This window comes from Nesoenas mayeri (assembly GCF_963082525.1).
Source record: "Nesoenas mayeri genome assembly, chromosome: 25".
Taxonomy (NCBI): domain Eukaryota; kingdom Metazoa; phylum Chordata; class Aves; order Columbiformes; family Columbidae; genus Nesoenas; species Nesoenas mayeri.
This window is the reverse complement of record NC_137549.1, coordinates 4,904,089-4,930,925: the sequence shown is the minus strand read 5'-3', so window position 1 is coordinate 4,930,925 and position 26,837 is coordinate 4,904,089. Positions and strand designations below refer to the sequence as shown.

Here is a 26,837-nt window from a genome sequence, read left to right as displayed (position 1 = left end):
CCGGGCAACCCGGCAATGCAGGCAGGTGGGAGAGGATTAAGGTTAGACCTTGTCCTACCAAACCGGCTGATGACACCGCAGCCCGGCTTTGCGGCAGCGGCTCCTCCGCAGCCCTGCCCTGGGTTTGGTCCCTTCTGAAGCAACGACGGCCGCGGTTACATCACCCGGGCACCAGCCTGAAGCCGTTTCGGATGGAGCTGAGTGCTCCGGGGTGGCGCGGGGCCAGCGGGAAGCAGAGAAAACCCACTGTGGGAACAAGGGGCCAACGCCAGGATGGGATCACCCAGCTCTTGCCTTCTCCAAGGGATGCTTTGACCAAACAACACAACCAGAGGGACCAAAAACCCCGCAGTGGGACAAGGCAATGGGCAGATCCCCCCCGGCGCTGACGACGCTGTTCCCAAATGTCCTGAAGTTGAGCCAAGCACTTGGTCTTTCAGTCCCGCTGCGTAATCCTGGGATTTACGGTGTTTATCCCCCGCTCCAGCCTTATTCCTGCCTTTCTCACCCGCTTTCTCCAGGGTTTGCCTGAGCAAAACCAAGACCAAATTCTTCCCCTTAAAACACGCGAAAGGAGAAGTTTGGCAGCACAAGCAGCATCATGAACAGGTCGCCTGGAGAGGTGGTGGATGAACCATCCCTGGATGCCAGAGATGCTCATCCAAAGCCAAATCGGGGCCTTGTAGCGTGGCCTTGACCCGCCAGCAATCCTTTTGCCCCTTGAGCAATACCGGCCAAACCCCCAAATCCTGAAATTTCTGCTTTTGCAATGAATTTTCGAACTGTAGGCGTGTTGCGTGGTCCGAGTCCCATCCGCGAGTGACGCATGGGGCCTCACAGCATCAAAGTTCACCGAAGCCGGATGTTTTTTCCCCATAAGGCGCCAGCCATGGAAGTCAGAGATTTACAGTCCCGCAACAGCCGTTAAGCTCGTGTTGGAAGAGCAGCGGTTGTGAGTGTGGAGCGGCCGGTTGTGAAACGTCCCGGTGTGTCCCCACCAGCCTGCGAGATGCGATTGCGAAGCCTCCGCCGCGTGGCAGCGGCACCGCACGGCTCCTCCGGCTCTCGCTGGGCTGGCACCGCATCATCCCTTTGCAGCAGAAAGTCAGATCTATCCATCGCCCGTTTCCCGGCAGGACGTGGGTTCCTCTCTCGTTAACACACCCTATGCGCATCCCTCTCATCAAGGGGAGATCCGCGGGGGGGACGGCCAGAAAACCCGAGGAAAGCTCAGAGCTGAGCCTGGAAAAGATGGAAATGGCACTTTCAATCTCTCTGCACCTCCAGAGGTGAGGTGGGTGGCAAGGACCGTGGGGAAGGGACACGGCAGGTCCCCAGAGCCACCTGCGGCTCCCAGCTGAGCCAGCACCGGGGGAAGAAATGACGTTGGAAATGCTGAAATCAAACACCAAAAGGAACAAGAAGGGGAACATGAACTTTGGTCACTTCCGCATGCAATGCACACCGGCTGCAGCCTCCAACTTGAACCAGCTTGTGTAGGGCTCGCAGTGGGGTGGGTTGATGGGGGTGAGCACAGACAAGGGGGTTCTGGAGAGTTCCTATTCCCCAAAAAGTGTGAAAACCCCCTGCAGTCGCCCGCCTGAGTGTGTTTGCAGAAACCCCGGATATTTTTGCAGCTATCAGCAAAAATTCATTTGTTATTTCAACAGCAGGAGGGGAAGTGTTGCCTTCCAGATTTTAGGTCTGTTAGTTCCTCATGGCTGTTGAGCTCCCAAAAAGGTGCTGAGAGCCTCCGACAAAAGCCAGAGCCCCCAGGAATGGGCGCACAGCAGCCCCAGGACAGAGTGACTTACAGCATCGCTTCATCCAGAGCATCCCGCACATCTGGAGCATCCCGCATCCAGAGCATCCCAAATACGGAGCATCCCAAATACGGAGCATCCCAAATACAGAGCATCACACATCCAGAGCATCCCGCATCCAGAGCATCCCAAATACAGAGCATCCCAAATACAGAGCATCACACATCTGGAGCATCCTGCATCCAGAGCATCCCAAATAAAGAGCATCACACATCTGGAGCATCCTGCATCCAGAGCATCCCAAATAAAGAGCATCACACATCCAGAGCATCCCGCATCCAGAGCATCCCAAATACAGAGCATCCCAAATACAGAGTATCCCATCACCCAGAGCACCCCAAATACAGAGCATCCCAAATACAGAGCACCCATCACGCAGAGCATCCCACAACCGGCGCATCCCACATCTGGAGCATCCCATCACCAAGAGCATCCCATCACCAAGAGCATCCCACACCCAGAGCATCCCACACCCAGAGCATCCCTCTGCAAACAGCATCAGGCTGGGGCTGCGCCCCACAGCCTCCAGGACCTCACGTGCTCCCCACAACCACTTGGGCTGAGCAAATCGGATGCCGGAGGAGGGATATTTCCTGCAAACAAGGTCAATAGTTGTTTCCCACGGCGTATTTTCAGCCAAAAGCTGGGGAGGGAAGGGCAGCAGAGCTTCCCATAGCAGCCGCCACCTCATGAAGCTCCGAGCGGCCCCCGGGGCTCTCGGTCTCTGGGGAAGTTGGTGGCTGGAAGCAGCTTCAGCATTTCCAGGAGCAGCTTGGAGTGAACAACCCCTGGTGGACAGGGGGAACCCGGCCGGGCTCCGACGCGCTCCATCAGTCACCTCGGGGTGAGGTTTGGTCCATCCCAGCCAGTTTTGGGGATGGAGACGAGGAATCTCCCTCCGCTGCCAGCCCGGGGTGGTCGGGAAGCCACAGCCCATGTTTTCCCAGCGCTTGACCGCAGTCATGATGAATTTGCAGAGTGGTCATTGTCCCGACCTTTAGACGTTTCTAAATAAAGGACGAATAAACACGGTGGATCAGGCGAGTGCAAAAAAGCAGCTTTTGCCCTGTCGCAGTGGGAATCACTCTATTCTACCTTTGCTGCCAGTTTACGGCATCTGACAAAAATGTGTTTTCTACACCATTTCTGCCTTGATTGCACCTGTGGTCAATGGTTAACTTGAATCCCAGCCCCCTCTGCCCAAACAGCACAGGAGATGCCTCCAAACCAGCACCAAAAATGGAAATATCACGTGAGAGGTCCTTTCTGCCCCAAAACACCGTCCTCTGGGCACGAGGGTGTTCTTCGCTGGCCTTGAGCACCTTTCCTGGGACAGACTCCCCGGACGGACAGATTTCCAGGTAAGGTCTGTCCCTCAGCCAGGAGGCTTTACAAATACGATTCCCCCTTCAGCAAACATAAATATGATATATGGTATAATGGTATACGGTAAAATGCCTCTGGAGCATCATCTGCACGAGGAGCAGGAGGCAAGTTCAGCCTGGGCAGGATCAAAGTGATGGTTATTGAGAGAAGCAGCTTCAAAAAGCAGCAGGAGAGCCCAGGGAGGGAGAACAGATGGAGGAAACAAAATCCAACCTCAGTACATCGCAGAGCATCATCTCCTTTAGCAAGGGAAGCCTCAGGAGATGCTATGAGGGAAGGAAAACCCAGAAAGCCCCTTAAAACAACAGGATTTTAAGTGTGGATGGTTTTCTTTAAGTGTGAGGCACAACTGTGGATGGGGCACGAGATGGGAGCTGCTGAAGAACAAGGTGAGGTTGCTGCCAGCCTAACCTGCACCAGAAATACATGTATTTATTTGCACACCCGGCATGGACCAGGCTCCACGTGCCCGTCAGCAGGGAATTAGTCAGAGGAATGTGACTCGGGCAGAGCTACAGAGCACCCACCGCCGGCCAGGAGCAGCGGAAAGCGGTTTTCACCCAGGTCTGAACTCTACCGCTGGTTGGGAACCAGCCAGGACAACCCCGGGCTGTGGCAGAGGTGGGTGACGACCCATTTATACAAAACCATGGAATGGTTTGGGCTGGAAAAGCCCCTTGGGATCACGGGGTCCAACCGTTCGCCCACCCCTGGCATTGACCCGTGTCCCTGAGAAATTAATCTCTTGGTGCAAGGGGCTCAAAACTGACCCCGGGGTTTGGGGTGAAGCTCCTGAGAAGCTGGAGCAGACAATGAGGCACCTCCAGGCAGCAGGGAAAGAAACACGGTTGAAACGCCGCGATGAGGAGCCCACGGTGGGCAAATCTTTGCCAGAGCATCCCCGCTGCCGTGGGAAGCTCAGACTGGGGATTCCCGGTGTACTGGGAGCCTGTTCATCCTCAGCGAGGCTGCGAGAGGCAGCAAACCCCGACCTGGGACCTGCCCGAACATGCAAGAGCTGCTCGGAGCGGGCAGGAAATTCCAGCCATTCCCCGCACCAGCCCCACAGCTGCGGATTTCTGGGGGGAGCTCTGGGGAGCCCTTGGGCAGTGGCTGCAAAAGCGTGAAGGGGTTTTTAGGGGGGGGGCGTTTCTCCAGCACCTTCGCTTGAGCTCGGCTTTGATTTGCGAGCTGGGAAAACGCGGGGAGGCGAGCGGCCCCGCCAGATGGACGCTGCCCAAAAATCCCACCTCGTTTACAGGGGGTTTGAGGAGAAGGAAAGGAGGGAATAGACGGAGCTGCTACACAAATATAATTAAGATCTACGAGGAGCCAGCCCAGCAAAGAGATCCCGGGATCTACAGCCAAGCAACCCAAGAGAGACGCTCCACAATGAGCTTCCTCACCACTGATGAGCAAAAGCTGCGATCTTCCCCCCGCCCCCGGAGAGTTTGGGTTGCAAAACGACCTCCTGAGCTGAGCCAGCAGCATGACATCACCTGGAAATGCCGCGCAGGAAAAGCTCATCACCTCGTAACGCAAACTGAAACGAGAGCGATTTCATCAGGGTTTGGCCGGCGGGGACCGCGGGCTCTGCAGGGGCTGGTGTTCGGGGATCTCGAAGCTCTGGTGCCCATCGTACGCTGGTTATCAGTGTAAGGAAACCTGGGGAAAAACGTCCCCAGAGAGAGGACAATAAATAAGCAAAAGCGGAGATTCAATAAGAATAGTGAGGTCTTGCTCTCTGCCCCCCTGCAGTCACAGAGCACCGCGACCTCGCCAGAGTCCCCAACTTTGGGCCAGGATGTGTGTGTGTCCCCCCCCGAGCCTCATCCCGCATGGGGACGCTGGGCTGGCTCTGGGCTCTACCCAGGTCAGGCTTTAACCCGCAGGCTTAGCAAAGCTGCGCCTTGCACTAATGAATATAATCCAACCTCCAGTCTGCTCGGGGAGAGGTAAACACTGAGTTACCGGCCTTGGCACGTGTGCTGCGGCGACCTGATGTTGTCCCTTCAGCAGTGACATCCCCGCTGCTCCAGCTCTGAACCACTGGGGTGGTGGGACCACCAGATCCCCCAGGACCAAATCGAAGCTGTTGGTACCTCCAGGCCATCCCTGGATGGCAGCACCATCTGGTGGCACCAGCCGTCCCCATTTGTCCCCATCCAGCCCGGTGGCAGCAGGGAGCCGAAGCGACATCCTCAGGCCGGGCTGCACAGACCCCACATTTAAGACCAAATTGCCCTTTTTTGTTTAAATTCTGCAAAACCCAAGTGAGTTTTGTCCAAATTTGAGCATGGGGTGCAAAGAGACGACTCCAGAACGTGGCTCCTCCACATCTCCAGGCGCAGGGAGAGCTGCTGCCAAACCTGTCCCCATGAATAATAACAAATCTGAGTAAAACCGGCATTTTTGGTGTGAAACACTGATAATTAATCAGATACGAATCAGATCCTTTCAGCTGCCTCCTGGAATTATCCAGTTTGGAGTCTCAAATTCGTAAAGGAAAACGGTGAAGTAGCTTTTGCTCCCCGGGCTTCTGTATCTTAATACCAGTCATGGGGTTTTTTTTGCATAAATAAGCAAGTTTTGCACAAATATTTTGGTGCTGGGCCTCAAAGTACAAAGAAAGAACATAATAGATAACGGTAAGATAAGATCTGCAAATACTCTTTTGAATAAAATGCCAGAAATATCTTGTTAACATTAGAAAACAAATGGTCACGTGGGACAGGGCAGGGGATCCACACAGCCGGTCCTTAGGGAATGATACAAACCCAAAGCCGCGCTTAAGGAACAGCCTAAAACCAAATCTGCCATTATCTGATCACCGCTACCAACGACCGACCCTACAGAACCCTTTTAAAAACCGCTCCATCCAATATCAGAGTCAAACTCTTTATTTACTTTGAAACACGGGTTTAAGTTTCCAGTGACAAAGTCCAGTTTGGCCGCAGCGAGCGCGGGGTTCGTTAACGGTTCTTGATTACACAGCCCTTTGTGACACGGGGTTGTTTGGGTTTACAAGGCACTGCGAGAACACGCTGAGAAAACCAGGAAAGCCCCGGCAGACCGAGAATTGTCCCGATAAGCATGAGATCAGCAAAACCTGAGGCACCCAGACAGCTGATTAACTCACAATTAACGAACGGAGGAGCCCAGAGGAGCGACGTGCAGAACCCAGTCCCAACAAAACACACAATTTCAAAGAGACGGAAAAACCTTCATGAATTTGGCCAAACAAAGCGCAGCAAATATTCTTTTCTTTATTGTAGGGTCGGAGCGTGTGTCAGAAAAACCTCAAGAAGGCGATTTGGGGCAGTTTCTGAAGAGTATCTGGGATAACGGGGACACCGAACACCCCGTTTTAACACCCACCTCCCAGCAAGCGGCTCCTCGCTCCCCATTACAAGGCACTCCCTGTTGCATCCAAGTAAACACTTGTGATTCCAGAAGCTGGTGCAATAGAAAACCTGAAGGTGTATTTAAGTAGCACAAGAGTTTTCTTTAAGGGCAGCGTGTAGTTTCATTTCCTATATCTAATTCCTACCTACGAGGAGGCATTTTCTTCTCTACTTTGTCTTAAAATAGACTGAGCAGAAGCGGATCGCAGGTTTCAATTAACACGACGAGGAATTAACAATCTCCTTGGCTTCGTTTCTGCTTTGGGGGTTTGGCAGAACAGCGCTTTTACCATCTCAGACACTGATCAGACACGAACACAAGGGGTTTTTAACAAAAATTGCACTTTATACGGCAAAACATGAGGGTTTCTGGTGCAAAAATACTAAATTCATCTCCGGCGGGATGCGTAGTTACGTATCAACCGGGGTGTTTTATCCAAGATAAAGTTTGTAAGAAAGCCTTCGCAACTCTGAAAATTCATTGAAATATTATCGGAGAATATATTAAAGTAAGTAAAGGAGACAATAGGAAGTTACATTGTGGAAGTACATACGAACTGCTGACAACTCTCGGCTGCACTGTGGGATGAGATCTGAAAATCAGAATTAAAACCCCCAGGTAAGTGGAGTTTCCATGGTTAAACATCCCGGTTCCGCTCGCTCGCAGACGCTCCGGCTCCCCCGTGGAGCTGCTCCGTGTCTGAGCATCAGCCGCACGAGCGGAGGGTCGGAGAAACGCCCCGAGTTCAAAACAGAGACACGAGGAGTTAAATCGTGAACCAGCACGGACAGCGGGATTTGTGGGGAACTACCCACCCAGCTCATTTCCACGGGGTTTTTCCCCATTTTTAGTGTGAAGAAACTCCTCCTACCGCGGTTCCTTGTACACGTTTCCTAAGCAAGTGGGCAACAGATCCGGCGCTCAAACACAGATTGAGGATCAGGAGAAACTTCAGCGGATTTTAACTCTTTTAGCCTTTTCATTAACAAAACCACCAGGAGCGGAGCCTGTGCTGTGGGAGTGCAGGTCTGCAGCCCTGGGAGCTCTGGGGGTTTATTCCAGGTGTGACATGGCCTGGAATGATCCCCTTTTGCCAGCCGAGCGAGGCACCAAAAGGTGAAACGTTGCCCGTACAACCAGCAGAACAACCAGAGACGCGCCGGAGTTTGAACGCTGCATCTCCCAGTGGCGCGTAAATACAATTAGGAGTTTCCTACCTGTACGTATGTACAAACCTTACAGAGATAAATAAAGGTAAACGGGTGCATTAGATCAGAGCCCTGCTCGACGAGGCTGTTCTGCCGCCGCAAGGAGCCGGCCAGGAAGCATTTATTAACATCTCCAATTTACTCTTGACATCTCTTGCCTTTGCATTTCCCTCCTCTCTGCGGTGAGAGCTGAGCAACCCGTGAATTGTCACCGAGTTGGAAACTTGAAGGACTCTGGAAGCTCATTCAGCTTTAGCCTCATGTCACAACCACATTCAACACCTCGAACCATCCTCATGACCTTTTTTCTTCCTCTTTTCCCACTACCAGCACGTTTGGGAGAAGCAATCAGGTTGGGGAATGCTCCAGATAAGCGTGAACTGCTCCGAAATCTTATAGATTGAATCAATGTACAACGGGTGTTTACCTGCAACTAAATCACAGAATCATAAAATATCTCCAATTAGAAGCCACCCATATGGATCATCAAGTCCCCCACGTGTCTTTAAGGTAATTTTCAGCCCGTAGTTGCTTTCTGTTTTATAAAGCAGATTATCAGGTTTAATCCAAAGGAAACTGGAAGCGTCACCAAATTATGGAGTTTACGACTTATCTGGAGTTCCTCAAAATCCTCCGCAGCATTTAATAAACGAACCAATTAAATAGTCACCACCAAACTCAACCAGCTCAACCAGCTCCCGCTCCGAGCTGCTGGCGCAGATCAGAACGACACCGGAGCCCACGCGGCGGAACCTCCCGAATTCTCTCTTCCACACTCAATATTCTCACTCCGCTTCTCCGCGATATCCCCCGAGACCTTTTTGCAATCACAGGATTCCAAAATTAGCAGTGATTAACACTAAATCTGAACTTGCTACGCTTACAAGCACTATCTCTTTTTTTCTGTGGTTGGCAACAGGTCTCGCAGGTCAGTGCAAACGAGCAAATTCTATTGATTGATGATCTGGAAGAGAAAGCAGATAGGAAGCGTTACACAAAACATCAGCTTTTTGAAGCTCTGAGCCATTTTTATGTTGTGTTTCCAAAGAAAATACCTACAGGAAAGGCATTATGAATTCAGGAGTTTAACAAAAAGCCTTCAAAAGTATTTAATTTAGGTCAGATTAAATAAAATTAGTTTAATGCCATTTTTAAATGTTTCACTATACAAAACTCCTCTACCACAAAGACACCCTTTACAAACACAACCTCTGAGGACTAATTCTCACCCCCAACAAAAGAAAAGATTATAAAATAAATTATGTTTGCTAAGAAAACGGAAGCTTCACCAAAACAGGTTACGAGGGAACGCGCAGCTCGACGCGACGCTCAAAATATTCCCGAAAATCGTCTCCAAAAACTTTTCGTCGCAGAAATCGGCTCCAGATTTTCCCCCAGAGCAGCCGAGTGGACCCAAGAAGGAAAATCCATAGGTGTGGGATGCAACATATGGAATAGAGCAGTGTGGGAAGCTGCTCGCCCCGCCAGCCGCTGCTTCCCCGACGTTGCATTTGGAGCCGCCGCGTCTTTTTCCGTTATCACCTCACTAAACTGTCCATTTTCCGCTCCCGTTTGATTCCCAACTACGAGCAAATTAAATAGCGTTACTGACAATTACTTAAATCAATTGCTGACTCAGAATACACAAATTATTCCTCTTTTATAAGTTTAGCAGCTAAGGTACACCGACAATAACTTCTTACCAGGCAAAGGAATCGACCTACAAGTAGCTCAACTATTTGCAAAAGAAAAAAAAAGTGTCAAACCACAAATAGTTCAACAAAATATTAAATAGAATAAATTACTAATCAGAAAGCCTGCCTGCCCGCCGACGAGCTGACAAGTGCTACTTTGTATTTGAACGCAAAAGAGAATATTGACTTTGAAGGCAAAACTAGATCTGGAAAGCCTGGAAACACAGCGGTCATTTCCTCGCTAAGCCAGAAATCTGTCCCAAAAAAGCCTTATACACTGGTCCTCTTGGCAAAGTCCCGACAGCTGCAGAAGCCTCCGTCCCCACGAGAAGCCCTATTTCCTTTTTCACTAGATTTCTACTGGAAAACAGCAAGTTAACGGCAGCTCTCACTGAGAGATACTATAGCAGAATCACTCATGATTAGAAAAATTAAAATAACGGTATTCTGAAATGTTTCTAAAATGTTATTTTTTATATATACATATATATCTGTAAAAGCATTCGAATCAAATCGCAGACCTCTTCATTTAAATGGTCCCTCAACGAGACCCACTGGTCACTCGTTACCAATTTTGTGTCCGTTCCCACTGTAAAATCCTCTGGTTTTTGCTGGAGTCTTGTAATTTGGAAGCAAAAACCAACATATACGATTCACTTTTAACGTCCTGCTTGGAACCTGCGTGCGCCCTTCCCCAAATGAACTCCTGGGAAAGTTCACACAGGAAGCAGCACCTCGTACCCTCCCATTGGGAGGGGGACACTAAAACTCCCCAGAATCCTCATTTGAAGCAAAATTCCTATTTTTCTAACAACCCCCTCTGGTTCACAGACAGCGGGAACAGGTTGAAGATTTTTAGATCTGACAGAATGTCTCTGAATCCGCACGCCCGTCTATTTACGCCTATTACAAATCAACGTGGCAACTTCAAAGTTAAACATTATTCTTCTAACCTTTAACGAGAACGAAAATGTATAACTAAGGAGGTTATAAATTACTCAACCTTCACCTTAAAAATAACAGCTAGCACCAAGAGTCTGGATAAAGATCTCCTGTGGAGAAAGTGGCCTTTAGCAAAGCTATTTAACCGCTAACGATTCGCTTTATACACGTATGAAACTATGTGTTTTGTACAGGAGGTATATGGTTGACTTGAGCGAGGAAGGTGGTGTTGAGAGCATAGTAACAAATAAAGACATTTGGGAATATCTGGCGCAAGTTGGGCTCATAATAAAATAAAGATATTCCTGCTCCACAACAGCAGGAACCCAACCATCCCTTTACCTGCAGCTACCAGTGCATTACAGAGGATCCGGCAAATACTGGGGGTGAAAAATCAGTGCCTAAAATATTGTTCCATTTCAGCAAAGTGGTTTTGAAGACTCCCCGTCCCCATCAAGCGCTGTTTATAACAAACCCACACCGCTCCAACTCTCTTACATTAAAACCTATAATCCGGGCCAAAGAGGGGGGAGGAAAAAGAATAAATCAAACCAAACCAAAAGCAAATCTTCTGATTTAAGAACTAGGCATGAGAAGATGGGGTTATTGCCTCCCTGCACCTGAACGGCAAAGTCCAGGTGGGAAACTCCCCGTCCGCGCTGCGTGAGACGGGGCGGGAGCCACTGCTTGGCTGATAGACAATACAACACAGCACAAACACATCAGTCGCTTCAGAGAACCAGCAGTCGCAGGTGTTTTAAAAGAGATTCTGAATCGTTGGTTGCCTGGGCTGAAATGCTCACATCTGACCAAAAACAAAAGTCAATTTCTAGCAGTGGAATTTTTTTCCTTGTTTCTTTTTGAAGTCTCCAATTCTGGGTCTGCACGTTTCAGACCGTTTTCCCCAAAACTTCAGTAGCAGGGAAACAATTGTGGAAGTGCAATACTAAGAGAGCTGCTGTCCGTGTTCAGTGTTCGTGCTGACAATTGATTTTGTCTTCAGAGTGCTCCAAAACATCCAGCATTTCCTCTATGATGGCCTGGAGCGCCCGGCCCAGCTGTTCGGCGCTGTAGGGCTTTCCCAAAGGAGGCACGTGGACAAAAGCCGACCTCCCGCGGCTCTGGTATAAAGACGTGTAGTAAGTGAAGTCACAGAGGTATCTGAAATACAAAAACAGAGTTTATTTAGCAACAAGTGATAAATACAGCATGCAAAGTGCAGGGCAGGATGACCCATCTTATCACTTGGCATTGCGGCAACGTCCTGCGATCAAGAGCAGAATAGAAGACAGGTACTGTGAGTCTGTGGTCACTTTAACCAAATTTAGGACAAGTTTTATCTTTTTCCCCCTGATGATGGTGTAACCACTGAAAAATCGATGGTATTGCAGTCCCATGAGAAGGGGAAAGCGCACGAATCGTACGGGCCTCATAAACCGAGCGTGAAGGGAACGCGTGTTGCGGGACAAGTCTTATTTCCCCCGCTGATCACCAGCATCTCGTACCTGCCGGCGTCCTTGGATATGGTGACGGTGACATCCAGCCCCAGCGCCGAGACCCTCTTGCAAACCGTGTCCATGTCGATAATGGAATCGATGCACTCGGGGCCACCTTCAACACAACACTGAGAGCCCGGGCAGAAACGGCAGTTGTCCAAACCTTTATAACCGACGTTATGGCCGCACTTCTCCAGAGTCACGGTCGTGGCCATCCCCGAAACACCCACGTGAACCACCAGCTACAAGAAGAGAAGAAACGAGTTAAATCAACCAAAATACAAGTGGTGGAAAAGCAACAGCCTGCTCTTCCCAATCAAAGACCGACGGAGTTGTTATAGGGTTCTCGCGTGGATACCGCAGTAACGAGCTGCTTGCTGTTAGAATGGCAGATTTTAACCATTTTCTCTGTCTTTTCTCCTCCACTTACTCACCTGGGGACTGTGTTTTTTCCACAATGCGGGAATGAGCCTTTGCACCGTCTGGTATTCAACTGGGACTTCATAGACGTGCAGATCCACATCATCTCGCAGTCCCAGCTTCTCCAGCTCCTACCAACACAAAGGAAGAAACCCAGGATGGTCAGGCACAGGATATTAGGATATTCAAGTGGTTTTCTAGCTCATACCCTGCACTGCCTCGAGGAGAGAGTCTCTTGAGAGCTAAGACAGAAGAAGCAGCAAAAAGAGCAAGAAGGGAAGAAAAAAACCCATAACGGGGAACAAGAAAGGTGTCTCTCCACCTGCGTTAACAGACTTCCCCGTCAGGCCCGTTTGTTTTGCTCTGATGTGTGTATAACAAAGAAATCAACGTTTAACCGACAACAGTCATCAACAAAGAAACCAACATTTAACTGACAACAGTCATCAGCAGCGCCCACGCTCAAAAGAAAGGTTGGCTAAATTATTTATAGAAGCAGATAGTCACACTCCCTTCTTGAAAGAACCAGGTATTTTGTAGAGAAAGTAGAATTGAGAAGATTATATTCGTCACATAATTTGTCTTCTCTCGAGTGTGTTGGCCTCAGGAGCAAACTCGCATTTGTTTGAGGAGCGAGAGCTCTCGGGGTGAGGGGCCGGTGCTCCCAGGCTGTGATTTGGTGTCTGTGTCTCCACAAATATTAACAAACGCTCCAGAGCACCCCTGGCACACTCTCCTCAACGTATTTGCTTTATTTTGGCAGAACCTGGAATACGACACAGCCCATTTCCAAAAAGCAGGTTCCCATCACTAGCTTTACCTATACCTAACATATAGTACTTAATTTTGCAACAAGAGTTGTTACCATTGTAGTGATTCAACTAACGCAATAAATTATTTCTCCCTCTATAACGGTAACTAAAGCCACGCCGTGAAAACATCCCAAATATCCAGGCAATAAACTTACCCTATTTCCTTAAACCTTTATAAGCACGAAGTGGCAGTTAAGTACCAGAACAGGACTTTATCAGAACTGAAACATTCTAGAGCCGTCAAACCCAAACTCTGAAGAACTCAAGGAGAGGATACACCCCCATGGCCTAAAGCTGCTGAAAAAAAATCATGTTCTTAAATAAAATCATCAGCTGAGCTCAAGGCCAGGAGCCTTGTGCAAGTCGACACTTTCCCAGTGACTGAAGCAACTTAGCTGTTGTGATTGATGAATTCCAACAGTGTCTAACACGGATCAAGTTCCCCTCTGATGAAAACGACATTTTTCGGCACTCTGAAAACTTCACGGCTGCTTTTCAAGAGTGGTAAGTGACCGTACGTGCCACAGAGCCAGCAGCCTTGGGCAGAGTCCTCCCGCAGCTCCGTCTCCGCTGGAAAGCAGCCGCAAGCGCATCCTTCTCCTTCTTGCATCTCCATCGCCAGGCCTGGGGGTCACTCAGAAGAATCAACTGCAGCTTTTCACACGTTAACAGACAGCAGAAGTTTGTTGTCTGATGTTGCTCTTCTCCTGAGATATATATTGGTTGAAAAATGCAAACTTACTTGCGGCAAGAGCTTGAAATGACTGCTTGTGCTAACATCAAAGGGGCTGCGCGTACAGCAAGAAAATAACCTGCGACTCCCATGTCCCCACGCCACCGTCGTCAACCTCATGGATCTGAGGTAGAAACAGCGATGAAAGAAGCCATCAAACTATCAAAGGACATTTTAAAATATGCTTGAATTATTAAAGTGTCTCTGTTTCAGGTTCGCATTCTGTGATCAGAGCCAAGAGCTGCGCTTTCATGCAATGATTTGGCTTTATTTTCCTGTGTGCGGAGATCAGCCTTGCAAACTTGAGGCTAAGGAGTGCAGATGGGCTGTTTCCAACGGAGCCTACCCGATTCCAAATCTTGAATTTCCCTAGGTTTCAAATTCTGACAAAGTAAAGACCTAAAACACGGAGCAAAAGCAAGAGTGAGACTTTCACGGCCCAGCAGATCTGAGCAACAACAATGATAAATCACTTGCTCTGGCTTGGAGGGCGAGTCTGATATTAAAGCATTAAAGTATTGATTAGCGTCTGGCGCACACAGACATTCATTACCGGAGATGGATGCTCAGCGATGTCTCATCACATCTTCTTTACACGAACGGGCCTTCCAAACGTTAGCTGCTTTACGCGGTGCGTTAATAAAGTAAGTAGTTTGCAAATGAGAGCATTCAAATACAAGTCAAACCTCTTTAGGAAGATCTGCACAGTGTTAATTGGTAGGAATTCATCATCGCTTCTCTGCAGAGTGTGAAACGGCTCCTAAAGATGAATCTGATCGTGGGAAGTTTTACCGGTGGCGCAGAACGAGCGTCTATAACGAAGGGGAAACCTCGGGCCGCGCATCCCGGCGACAACCACCTTCTCGAGATATTAAACCTTTGCTTTACAAATTCACAACGTTTGTTTTTTAACCAAACACGGCGTTGGCGCGCTGCCGCTCAATAATAAAGATGTATAAAGATGTACGCGGGCCCCCAGACAACAACTGATTGCCCCCAGCCTTGTATACCTGACAAACACAGAAAAACGAACGTGTTTGACCGATTCCCTGACCCCTCAACAATGGTCGCCTTTGTCAGCCTTTAATATCCTTATCAGGTCTGTCTAGACACCCTGACAGCAATTGTCCTTTGCCATGTCAAAACGCGCTCTGACCTCTCTCCTCCTCCTCCTCCTCGCCAGAAGCACTTTGGGGGATGAAGGCAGGAGCCCATCAGCTCCACAGTCCCCAGGACACACCTGTGTGTGCACCTGAAGTCACATCGGGAAGGGCAGGAAACGCACTGAACAGAAAGCCCGTTCTATAAAACTTCATCTTTAAAAAGCAAAAATTGCAGCTGGATAAAGAAAAAATCCCTCCAACGAAATATTAAACAGATGAAAACATTGAGCAGCAAATCTACATTAACAGGGAAGATTTCTGCTGGATGCCTCGGGAAAGAAAGCAAAAAGAAGTCTTTCTTCCCTCTGAATTTATAGGAAATCTCTCTCCTATGTGTAAAAATCTCCAAACATTTCATCTTCACTTTATGAGATTGTTACCGCTGCTATTTAGGGTACACTATGTGTTAACTACGTGTAAAAGTCATTTAGCCTTCAAAAACATGCAGCAGTACTAGAAAATCCCTGCAGTCCCAGGGAAAAGTCACAGCGACCCTGCTCTGGAGAAGAAGCCAAATAAAACCAAAAAGCGGCCGGGAAAGAAAAGCAGAGAATTTTATCCTCAGGATGTAGGATAATAAAAGGTGTAATAAACCAGAACTAGCTTAGCCCTAGAGCTAGGAAGGATTTACAAAGATTGTTTAATTGATTTTTTCTTCTATTAAAATGCAGATCACACCGTCTGGGACTCAGGAACTCAGACACGTCTTTGTGTCCACTCAGCTCCATGAAGTCCCCTGTCTGAAACCCGCACAATGCCCAACTCGCATGTGCTCAAAGACACGCTGTTCCTTTTTGTCTGGGCCTCTCGGGGCCGAGGCGGGGGAAGGAAAGGCAAAAATCCTGCCTAAAGTTGCTTTTTTGGTTTCAGTTGGAAGCAAAACGAGCTGTTGAACAGGGCTGGGAGGACGACGGGCTGCAACGCGGCAGAGCCCACCCCAGCAACTGCAGTTTTAGACTCTCAAAACACCTGCAGACCTGTAAAATTAATTTAAAATGCACTTGATTATTCATCCATGAGCCACACGGTGCCTCGAGCCGCCGGGCTGAAGGAATGACACACAACTGCTCTTTTTTTATATATATATATATATATATATTTGTTTTTATAAGGCACTCTTCCTGCCCCAGGAGCAAAATACTCTTATGTCTGTCTCCTCTAGAATAAAAGGAGCTTCTTTACAATAACGGACATTACACAAGTAAGAAAAAATCAAATCAATTAGTCTCACTAATAATTTCAGTAACGTGTCATTTTTCCACATACACAACGTGCGTTTTTCCCCAAACTGGGGCTGAGCAAACCCTCACTCAAACGTTCATTTTCAAAAAGCTCTTGGAGGCAAAGGTTTCGTCTTCTCGAACCAGCCAACACATTAGACATCTGGACATTAGTTGACTGTAATTGATTAGAGTTTGTGATTTAATTTAAAAGCATTCTAGAGAAGATATTAATCTCAGGGCTCTGAAGGGAAGAGAGACATGTTGGGGAGAAAAATAGATTTAATTCCCTGAGCAACTGTACTAAAAGGTACCCTGGAATTCCCAGTAGCTTTGTCATAAACCACAGCCAGAAGTGACAAATAAGAAGCGGGATAATGCGGCAGCGCTGTGCCTGGATGATGTTTTTACAGCAAACGACCTCAAATCCTTAGTTTAGCCGCACATCTCGCAAGAGTTTGATTTCCTCTTCTTGCCTTGTTTGTGGATGTATCGGCGTTACGTGGACGCGCTCGAGCAGACGCAGCTACAAGTGGCATCAGCACGATTTGCTCGAGCACGAACGATCTGCTCGAGCGAGGATCCTCCTCTCTGAGAGAAAACATTCCAATTCCTCCAGGTTTGTTTGTTTATTTGGAATTACCTCCTGCAGAGGAAGATTCCAGGCTCCCTGCTCCATTTAACATCCTCCAAACCCAGGGAGTTATGAATTCCTCACTCGCCTTAGCTACATTAACCAAATCTCATTAAATTCCACTAGCTAAGGGATTGTTTTCCGAGAAGCGAATAAAACATTATCCAGCTGACCAGCGAGCTGGTCTCGGTTAACAGTCTGAGCAGCCAAGTTATAAAAAGAGCTGCAAACTAAGATTTTTAGGGGTATGTCACGAGCAGGGCGCTGTGTTTGAACTTGTTACCTGCACTGCGATCCAGCTGGCGTTGACGGCGTGCTCTCCAAACGGCCCAAACCCTGCGAGAGAAGCGAAAATCCACAGTGATGAAGTCACCCTCACACGCTGGACTGAGCTTAACGTTGCACAGCGATCCCTGGTTTATATATCCTGAGAGAAAACTCACTTCTTCTAATGCCCAGTCCTTGTCTCCTTTACATCCAAGTTCTAAGTGAGACCTTCACAAAAATGGTTGAACTCTGCAGCTTTTACCGCGAAGGAAAACAATAACTCACCTGAAAAGAAACTCTTTTCCCCCAACAGACAGCAGGGAAACACGTTTTTTCCTTCCTGACCGGGTTAGAAAAACTTGTTATGAGCAGATAAGTTGACCGATGTCACGGAATGAGAATCATTATTGGATTTGCTGTCCCTGATCGTTTTAGCCCGCAGCAGACGCTTCCACAAACGTGGACAAACCCATCTCAAATATTTTTCTCTACTCAGCCCTTCAGCAACATCTTTGTTAGCATCGGTTATACCTTCGGAGGAAAAACCAAAATGCTGCTGATAACTCACCTGCTCCGAGCAGCAAAGTTTATGATAGTGTTATCAAAAATACTTATTCACCACATCTAAATTTCCTAATGAGTAACTTAGAGTTAACCAGTAATCCATAACATCTTTTCCTGAGCAAGCACACAAAGGTTAGGCAATTTATCTGGGCGCAATGTCAATATGCTTTAATTTAAAATGTCAGAGTTACCCTGTGAGCCTAATGCAATTAGGAGGCATAAATTCTGTCTAACTCGTGAAAGGACTTGAGAGGGGCCACAAATATTACATGACACGTTAATGGAAACCTTCTACTTGCTGTCCACAGTGAGTCTGAGGTTACGCTGCGCACGAGGACGTCAGGAATTTGCACAGCGTGGGCTCGTCTGAGCTGATAGATGTCTCACAATCCAACCAAAGTCGATATCTCCCCACCATAAACCTTCCGAAGGTTTCCACAAAATCAAAATGTAGGTGTATTTTCCTGGGAGAAAACCTCCAACATTACTAAGACAACCTACGACCGCAGCACAGGCCAATAAGTCGAATAATCCAATGTTTTTTCAGGTGCTTCTGCAAGTCAACACAGTCCTACAACTCCCTGGAAACAATCGCAACCTGCTGTTTCATTCCTAAAGAAATCGTAACAGTCTTACAAAAGAAATCAAACATAATACACATATTTCTTTTTAACAATTCAACCACCGGAACGGTGAAATCCTACAGGTGCCCACGCACGTAACCTAATCCTCTCCCTCTGAAACCAAAAGCAAACTGGCACAAAAACAACTGGGGGCTGCTGCTCCTCTGACTCATCCCCGACACAGATCCCTCGCGTTATCTGTTTCACGGAAGATAAGCAACTTTGGCAGCAGCATCCGACTCCGCCGAGCTCCTCCGCATCCACAACGGGCCCCTCCAAGGCTCATTAGCAGTAAACCAGCTGCAGGGATCTTTATGGGATTATCTCCTTAAAGAGTTCTAAAAAAGAAACCACATACAAATAACGCTCATGCTCGGCGAGCACATGCCTCTAACGGAACGAGAACACAACGCCGCTGCTGATTTTAAAAAGGAATTTAGCGCGAGATCGATGGCAAATTATCAAATATGGGTAGAGCTGACAAGGTAACCACTGCGTTTTAGCAACAGATTTCACTGAAAACAGGGAAAAAAGAGCAAGCAGCACCTTTGCAAGCGGCAGACTATTTACTGACGTGAGTTTTCTGTTTAGTCACCGCCGAGCGCGGCTGCTCGGCGTTAGATCCGGGTTTGGGGAAGCCAGACTTTGCCACCTGCTCCTCCGCTCTCTGCGCCCGTTCTCTGCAAAGACACTTTGCCTCCAATTAAAACCGCTCCAGCGCCTCGACCGCAACGAACCCCTCGCCCCCGCTATTCAAACGGTCTCAACTTCAGCTGCCGGAGGCGGGTGGTGGAGGGGGGGGAGACCTGAATAGTTTCCCCGGGTTCCCCATTTGTCACAGAACTGCCTGCCCCACAAATCAAGCCGCCCGGTCCTTTGTACGCGGGGGGCAAAAGGGCCTGACGAGCTCTCGCCCGCGATGCCGGGGCCTTTCGCCCCCTGGGTTGTGGTTGTTCTTCCTTCTGCCGTCCCGCGCGGGTGATTTTTGGGAATGGCCCCGGCACCTTGATGGGGTGGTCAGTGAGAAAATCCCCCCCGCTCCAGTGCTCTCATTGGTTTTCTTGCTCCTTGGGAGACTCTGTCCCCATCTGTCCCCAACCAGGAGACCATTGGGGGGGGTCTGGGGGGTGCCAACCCCCCCGCCCTGTGCCTGGCCAAGTGTTTGGAAAGTCAATGAAAAGCCCCTCAGCAAACAATGAACCCCCCCAGCTTCTGACACCCCCACAGCTCCTCACACCCCCCCACACACAGCAGCCCCTCAAAATCCCCCAACCCCGCCCTCAGTCATCTGCTTATCACCCCACACGGGGGACAGACCCCCCCCAGACAGCCCCCCGCAAGGCACCTCCTTAGTCGCCCCTGAGGGGACAGCACCCTCCGCCAAATTTACCTCAGGGAAGGGGTTCCCCATCTCCCCCTCTTCTCCCGCCTCACCGCCATCCCCCTTCATAGCCGCCCCTCAGCTCCCCCTCCCGCCCCAGGACAGCTCCGTACCTGTCACCACCACCGCCCGCCGCGGTTTCTCCATCGCGGCTCCGTCCCGTCCCGTCCCGTCCCGTCCCGTCCCGTCCCGTCCCGTCCCCGGTCCCGCCGCCGCCCCGCACTGAGCGCGCGACCCCGCCCCGCCACCGAGATCGCTCCGCCCCGCCGCCTAGAGCGGCCCCCCCGCCACCAACCACCGAGAGCGCTCCGCCCAGCCGCCTAGAGCGGCCCCATGCCCGCCGCTTCCGCCGACGAGGAGGAAGTGGTTCGGCGGGAGGTGCTGGAGCCGCTGCACCGTTGAGCGGTGTCCGCCGGAGTCTGTAAGGGACCCGGGTGGCAGTTGGTTAAACCGTTACAAAACGTTCAGACTAATCCACGCACGGGACTCTCTTTCCCCCGGGGAGTCTGCGGAGACCACAAACCGGAGCCGCTTCCCGCCCTGCTCTTCTGCTGTCGTAAAAGCGCGGACCGACTTGCCGCGGCGACGCTTTACGGCCGAGCCCGTGTTCTGCGCTCTGATTGGCTCCGCCGGGACCGCGCCGGGCGCTGATTGGTTCCGCCGGCGCCGTGCCGGGCGCTGATTGGCTCCGCGCAGAGCCGGGGGCGGTTTGAGCGGCAGCGCTCGGCGCGGCGGCGGCTCCGCGGCTCCGGCACGATGGTGAGTGGCGGCGGGGCCGGGACTCGGGGGCCCGGAGCCGCGGGGAGGGCCTGGAGCCGCGGGGAGGGCCCGGGGCCGCAGGGAGGGCCCGGGGCCGCGGGGAGGGCCCGGGGCCGTGGCGGGGGGTCTGACTCGCCTCTCCCCGGTGTCCCGGTCACCGTCCTGGTGCCTGAGGCTTCTCTGTTCCCTCCACAGCTGCCCCTGTCCCTGCTGAAGACGGCCCAGAACCACCCCATGGTGAGTACTGGCCCGCACCCCTGGCCTCGCCGGTGACACCGGGACAGGTTCCCGGTACCGGGGCTGACCTGACGCCCCCCCCACCCCCGTGACTCCCGTCTCTTGCAGCTGGTGGAGCTGAAAAACGGGGAGACGTACAACGGGCACCTGGTGAGCTGCGACAACTGGATGAACATCAACCTGCGAGAGGTCATCTGCACGTCCCGGGTAAGGCTGGAGCCCCCGGTACCGGGAACCGGTTGGGGTTTCTCACCCTCCATGTCCCGGGGAGCATCCCTGGGACAGCTCAGAGGCCGTCACTGCTGTGGACGGGTGATTTCTGCCCAAAATGTAAATTTAATGCAGTTAAAATGAGAGGAAACGGCCTCAAGTTGCACCAGGGGAGGTTGAGGTTGGATTTAGGAACAATTTCTTCCCCAAAGGGCTGTGGGGCATTGGAACAGGCTGCCCAGGGCAGCGCTGGAGTCACCATCGCTGGAGGGGTTTAAAAGGCGTTTAGATGAGGTTCTCAGGGACATGGGTGGGTTATGGTTGGACTCTGATTTCGAGGGGCTTTTCCAACCCAAAAGATTCTGTGATTTTCTGCTCTAGCGGGATCCAGAGCCACCGGGCTCAGTAAAACACCCGAACCACCTCCCCAACCCAGTGACAGCGGAACTGGAGGCTCTGCCGGGGCTGTACTGGTGGCACTGGTTTCACTGGCCGCTAGATGGCACGGAGAGGCGGCGGAACGCGGCCCCGGCCCCCGGGGGGGGTGTTTACTCCAGGGGAGAGGCCGGAACGAGGAAGCGAAGCAGCGTCTGGCTCCGTCCCCCCTCCCCAGCCAAGGAGCAGCATCCAGGGCAGGGTGGGGTTCACTGGGCGGCGTTTGGAACACGACTGGTTCTCTGTGTCTTGTCTTGTGCACAAAGAACTTGCCTGTACAGGCAGAGTCGCCCCAAATAACTCCTCGTGGGGCGGGGAGGTGGGGAGGGAAGCGATTTATTTTCTCCCCGGAGAGGAGGAACGAGGCGTTCTCGTCTCGCTCGCTCTTCTGGGGCGTTACAGGCGCCTCGGCCACGTGAGAATCGCTGGGCTGGAGCCAAACCCGTCCGCGGCCAAACCCTGGCGGAGCCGCAGTGCTGGGGCGAGGCGGGTCCCGGCCCCCCTCCCGCTGACATCATGGGCAGCCCAGTTGTTGTTTCAGCTTCGACGCTCGATTCCTCTTCCCCCAACCGCCCTCGGAGGTGAAACCCCCAAGAATTTACATCGTAGGAAAGCCCCGAAACTGCGTTAAACGACATAGCGAGGTGGCTGCTGCATAACCACACACCTGAAACGTTTATTTTTATATATATATATCTGTAAGCTCTTTATTTTGGCACATGGCAGCTGGCTCCGGACCTGCCTCGCTGTTCCCTCCCCAGCCCAGAGGAGGGAAGGAGCGAGGTGACTCCACGACGACGCCTTTTGCTGCGCTTTTCTTGCCAAAATAATCCAGTTCTTTTAGCTGTTGTGTGTGACTTACCACGCTCTCCGCTCCCGCTTTCGATTCCCTTCTCGTACGAGAAGGGAAGGTGCTGGTTTCCTCGGCCTCCTCGTCCTTCGTTTCCTGCGGTTGTGGAACAAATTAAAGCTACGGTTGCTCGTGGCTGAACGCTCTTCCCCCCCAAAGTTATAGGGCTGCATGTTTTAGAGGAACAAAACCCCTTCTTTTTGCAGCTAGTTACAGATAGCGCTTTCAGAAAAGATTGGTGGAGCCATCACACTCTCCAGAAGTGATGGGAAATATTCAAACGCCCCCAAAGTAACACAAAAAGCACCTGGTTTTGTTCGTAGCCTAACACCTTCCTCCCCGCTAGGATGGAGACAAGTTCTGGAGGATGCCCGAGTGCTACATTCGTGGCAGCACCATTAAATACCTGCGTATTCCGGACGAAATAATCGATATGGTGAAGGAAGAGGTGGTGTCCAAGGGCCGGGGCCGCGGTGGGATGCAGCAGCAGAAGCAACAGAAGGGCCGCGGCATCGGAGGTGCTGGACGAGGTAACGATCCTGCTTTGTTTTTCAGCTCGGAGAGGGGCTGAGCGGGATCTTTGCTTTGAAATTTCACCTCTTGTGCAAGGAACGGCTGTTTTTTCTCAGCTTTAAACCCAAACTGTGTGTCTGGGAGAAGCTGGAGCTGCTGCTGGGTGAGGTGTAGCCGAGCGAGCGTGTTGCCTCTGCCAAAGAATCGGGCAGATTGTTGCCAGGGATGTGCCTCCCTCCTTCTGGGGTTGGGCAGGAGCTTCAGAGTCTGAGCTTGACTGCTTCTACCCCTCCTGGCTAATTCGGGAGCGTGGCCTAACAAAACTGGTGTCTCTTGGCTCAGCAAGTCTGGGAGGGAAACAACTGGCCGTTCTGGTTGGAAATACACTGTGGCACTGATAGAAAAACATCAGCTTTTCTCCCAGGAAAATGGGGCTTTTGCTCTCCTGACTTGTTGACTTATATATGTTTTAAAAACCAAAAAAATACCGGAGGGTTTGTGTTCCTCCCGCTCCACGTGAATAATTCATGTTTCTGATAAAAGGACAGGTTGCCACTTAGGAAGAAATAAGTCACCAAACCAGCTCTTCCTTCCTGCGCAGTGTGGTCAGGGCACCTTGGAGCGCTTCGGCTGGGGGATAGATTTGCTATTTTCTCCCCAAAGTGTCCTGCTGGAAGCCGAGAGCCGTTCCTCTCCTTTCCTGCTTGTCCCTCCCGCCATATATTTGCAGTTCGTGGTCACCTCGCTCAGCCCCGGGGTTGCTCCCGGTACAGACTCATCCTGCAGCGCGAGCTTTGAGATCCTAAGCGCGCCCACTCCCGGCAACAAACCCGGGTTTGGCGCAGGAAATGGGAGGTTTTCAAAGTCACCGTGACACCGAAGGGGCGACATCTGATTGCGGAGCAGCCTTAACGAGCTGCCCCCGTTTAGATGACACGAGGAAACCTGGCGGGACGTACCCGGGGCCATCGCGCGACGGCTGCGACTCGCAGGGACTTCTGGAGGAAAAACCCCACGACTTCTTCTCCTCCCAGCGCGCAGAAGTGACCTTTACAAATCTGAAGGCGCCTTTTCTTTTTCCTCCTTCCCCTTTTTCAGTGGCCAAAGCACTTGGCATAACAGGTTTCTTTTTCATTTTTTTGGAAGGTGGTTATTTGGACAAACATTTCAGCTGTGGAAATAACCCCCTCGTGGGGAGCCGAGCCGAGCTCGGCTTGAGGCGGAGTTCCCCGCTGTTCTGATGTGCAGCTTCAATTCGCCGATGGAATATTTTAAAGGGAAGCTTTGGCATTTGCTAATTAGCTCAAACGTTTGGCTCTCATTACCAAGACACGAAGGGAGGAGGGAGAAAATAAAGAAGCAGGCCGATTCTGTTGCGAGGCCAGCAGGCAGAAGCAAAGCTGTAATTGTGCAGAGAGTTGAAAGGATTATTGTTTCTGACCCTGGTAAATCTTTCGCCTTTTACTTCTCGGCTTGCCAAACTCAGACAGTTTCTGCTCAGCTTCTCTGGAACTGCAGGGTTAAGAGCGATATTTTTATTATTACTATTTTTACTTTATTTTTCTTTTGCCCCTGCCGTAGTCGCATCTCCAAGGTGAAGCCGCCACAGCCGAGCGCTCAGAGCAGCTTTTCTGCCCATTGCCCAACCTGGGCTGCTCTAGGTTCTGCCCTTTGTAGGTTGGTGGCAGTAGATCCGCAGCCCCTTTACTACTTTCGCACACCAAGATCCAATTCCCCCTGTTGTGTGTATTTGAGGTGAATGTGAGCGGTGCGGGAAGGACGAGGGGGCTCAGACGCTCGTGCCTTTTGGCTCCTTGTTTTCTGTTTTGTCGCCTCGTTGCTTTTATTTGCCGTTTTGCTTTGGGGGGACACAGTATAACCCGCTCACCCCACAGGATTTAAAACACAGTGTCGCCTCCTCCTTTCTGTTTTTCAGAAAGGAGCGCAGCTCATCTGAAAGTCGCGTTTCTGCTGCTAAGACTAGAAAATAGGCGTGAGTTTGGGTAAAACTAGAATCAACGTAAAGCTGTGGGACGTGTCGCCGGCTCACGGGGTCGCTCTCCCATCCGCCCTCGTTCTTTCTGCCCCGCAGGTGTGTTTGGCGGCCGTGGCCGAGGGATTCCAGGCAGCGGAAGAGGCCAACAGGAGAAGAAGCCGGGCAGGCAGTCGGCGAAGCAATGAGAGCCTGTTTGCACCCCGTTTGGGTTTTAGCACCTCAGGATCGCCGTTTGTTCCAAACCCGTTACCCTCCCGCTCCGCCAACCGGTCCGAGCCCGAACTGTCTCATTTTGGAAAGCCCCTCGCCATTTAACCCGGGAAAGCGGAGTTATTCGCTCCTTCTAGTCGGCAAGTCATTGGAAACGTTTAAAAAATAGTCTTTACGGACTTAAGTTTGCCTTCTCCTGAGGGGGAAAGCGCCGTTTCATCTCTCAGGGTCACTGGGTTTCATTAGAAACGTGAACCACGTGCGCCAGAATGGAGGCAAAAACACTTTTTGGGTTGTTTGGATTTCTTGTATGTATTGAAAGGTGGGAAACTCGTTGCATTTGTAACAGGTGCGAGTGGTTTGGTTTAAAACACTGAACCTGAGGATGTTGGGTCTGTACCTGAGTACTCTAAAGGGTTTGGGGTTTTTGTTAAGAAAAAACACCAAACTTTTAAGCTGTGGTTTATCTTTATTTCTGGCTGGTCAGTTCTGTCTCTTTCCTGCGGCTTGAAGGAAACGTGGGGTGAACGTTGCGTTGGCCATCAAGGGTTTTTTCCCAGAGCGTTTGTGATAAATGAGTTTCCCAATTAGCTTATTACTAATTTGACTTGAGATTAGAAGTTGCCTTTAAAGGAAGGAGTTTTCGGTGGTTTTGTGGAGGGCTGCTCTGCCCCTTCATCCTCATGTGTTTGTTTTTTTCTGAAAAGCAACCGAGTGGTTGAGTTGATTTATTTCCCCAACACTTTAAAACCTGAATTCTGACAATATTGCTCAAGTTCTTTGCTTCTGGGACCTGGTGATTCAGGAACCTCCGTGGATTCCCAGCTCTGGGGCAAAACGCACCCACAAAATACCCTGGTTGATGGGAACTGAGGGTCTGTGTGGGGACACAGGGGGACAAAGCGGCTCCGACCGCAGCTCAACCCCCCGAAGGGATGAAATAGTTTAATTTTAGGGGAAAAGCTGATATTGTGACTTGTCCCGAACAGGTTTTCTTTGTTTTGTTGTTTTTTTTTACAAGCAATTCCCATATTGAAGCCTACTCTCTGCCATCGCCACTGTGTGAAAATGGGTGAAGAACATGCTTTTATACATACTTAATTTTTTAAGGTTTCTGTAACTCGCGTGCAGTGGTGAGTAGGAATAAACCGCCAACCTCCACAAGAACGACTCCCTCTCTCTTTTCTCTACGAAGGCGCTGAGCCCGGCTTCGCCTAAACCCTCGCTCTGGCCTAAGTAATTAATCCCCGAGCTAAACTTTCGGTTTCTGGTGCCAAGGAGCCAATTCCGGGCGATGGGAACGGGGCAGAGCGTCCTCCCTCCTGGAAACTCGACATAAACACCCGTGTGGCATTTGAACAAAGCCCAGCCCCAGCTTTGTGTCAGACTTTCCCTTCCCAAGCTGTTCCCTCCCTCCCGGGTCCCTCCGAGCCGCAGAAGCTCCAGCTGCCCTGCTGGAAAAGGGGAAGCGGCCGCAGCGCTGCCGGGATGTCGGGGCTGCTCTGGCCAGATAAACCTTCACCGCAACAATGGGACCTTTGGCTCGGGCTCAGAGTCCTCCGCGTCCGCCTTATCTCTGGGGTCGGGCGTTGGAGCTCATTAAGCTCTGCTTTCGTTTAATTACAACCCCAGGCTTTAGCAGCCTGCTCTGCTCGCCTCCCCCTTTCCTTTTCCCAGCCCTGACGGGATGTTTTTGTCCCTAGGCGTGGCAGCAGGTTGGGTGACAGTGGCTCCGTGTGACAATGGCATGGCTGTGGCTTTGGGCCTTTTTACCCCCAAAATGAGCGTCCGGGGCTGTTGTGTGCCCCACAGCAGTGTGGGGAGGCTGGGAAACAAAGAGAACAACAACAACAATC

At 50.7% G+C, this 26,837-nt stretch overlaps 2 protein-coding genes across 5 annotated transcripts; one reads left to right on the top strand and one right to left on the bottom strand.

Moving 5' to 3' along the window:
• Window positions 1-11,140: 11,140 nt before the first annotated feature.
• On the bottom strand, window positions 11,141-20,288 carry PGPEP1 (pyroglutamyl-peptidase I). 4 transcript variants are annotated; one of them, XM_080359446.1, is made up of 6 exons: window positions 20,254-20,268; window positions 17,489-17,543; window positions 17,220-17,272; window positions 12,389-12,505; window positions 11,964-12,196; window positions 11,141-11,619 (listed from the first exon to the last, which is right to left on the bottom strand). In XM_080359446.1, exons 5-6 carry the CDS (start codon window positions 12,167-12,169, stop codon window positions 11,427-11,429), a joined length of 399 nt encoding a protein of 132 aa, XP_080215572.1. In that variant the 5' UTR covers window positions 12,170-12,196; window positions 12,389-12,505; window positions 17,220-17,272; window positions 17,489-17,543; window positions 20,254-20,268; the 3' UTR covers window positions 11,141-11,426. The 4 variants fall into 4 exon arrangements, with proteins under 4 accessions (XP_080215572.1, XP_080215570.1, XP_080215569.1 ...); XM_080359444.1 differs by lacking the exon at window positions 17,489-17,543 and having other exon boundaries at window positions 20,254-20,288; XM_080359443.1 differs by lacking the exons at window positions 17,489-17,543; window positions 20,254-20,268 and adding an exon at window positions 19,885-19,926.
• Window positions 20,289-20,427: 139 nt separating this feature from the next.
• On the top strand, window positions 20,428-26,077 carry LSM4 (LSM4 homolog, U6 small nuclear RNA and mRNA degradation associated). Its single transcript, XM_080359375.1, has 5 exons — window positions 20,428-20,530; window positions 20,726-20,767; window positions 20,876-20,974; window positions 22,609-22,792; window positions 24,868-26,077. The coding sequence occupies exons 1-5, from the start codon at window positions 20,528-20,530 to the stop codon at window positions 24,954-24,956; spliced, it is 417 nt and encodes a 138-aa protein (XP_080215501.1). The 5' UTR covers window positions 20,428-20,527; the 3' UTR covers window positions 24,957-26,077.
• Window positions 26,078-26,837: the final 760 nt, after the last annotated feature.

What these genes read in the sequence shown, in the direction of transcription:
- PGPEP1 (XM_080359443.1), bottom strand. Translation starts at nt 19,918, where the DNA reads ATGGAGAAACCGCGGCGGGCGGTGGTGGTGACAG. An exon ending in CCAGCTGGATCGCAGTGCAG is followed by an intron (nt 12,506 to 17,219) that starts GTAACAAGTTCA and finishes TTGTGTTGGTAG; the next exon opens with GAGCTGGAGAAGCTGGGACT. An exon ending in ATATCCAAGGACGCCGGCAG is followed by an intron (nt 11,620 to 11,963) that starts GTACGAGATGCT and finishes TTTGTATTTCAG; the next exon opens with ATACCTCTGTGACTTCACTT.
- LSM4 (XM_080359375.1), top strand. An exon ending in AGGTCATCTGCACGTCCCGG is followed by an intron (nt 20,975 to 22,608) that starts GTAAGGCTGGAG and finishes CCTCCCCGCTAG; the next exon opens with GATGGAGACAAGTTCTGGAG. An exon ending in CATCGGAGGTGCTGGACGAG is followed by an intron (nt 22,793 to 24,867) that starts GTAACGATCCTG and finishes TCTGCCCCGCAG; the next exon opens with GTGTGTTTGGCGGCCGTGGC.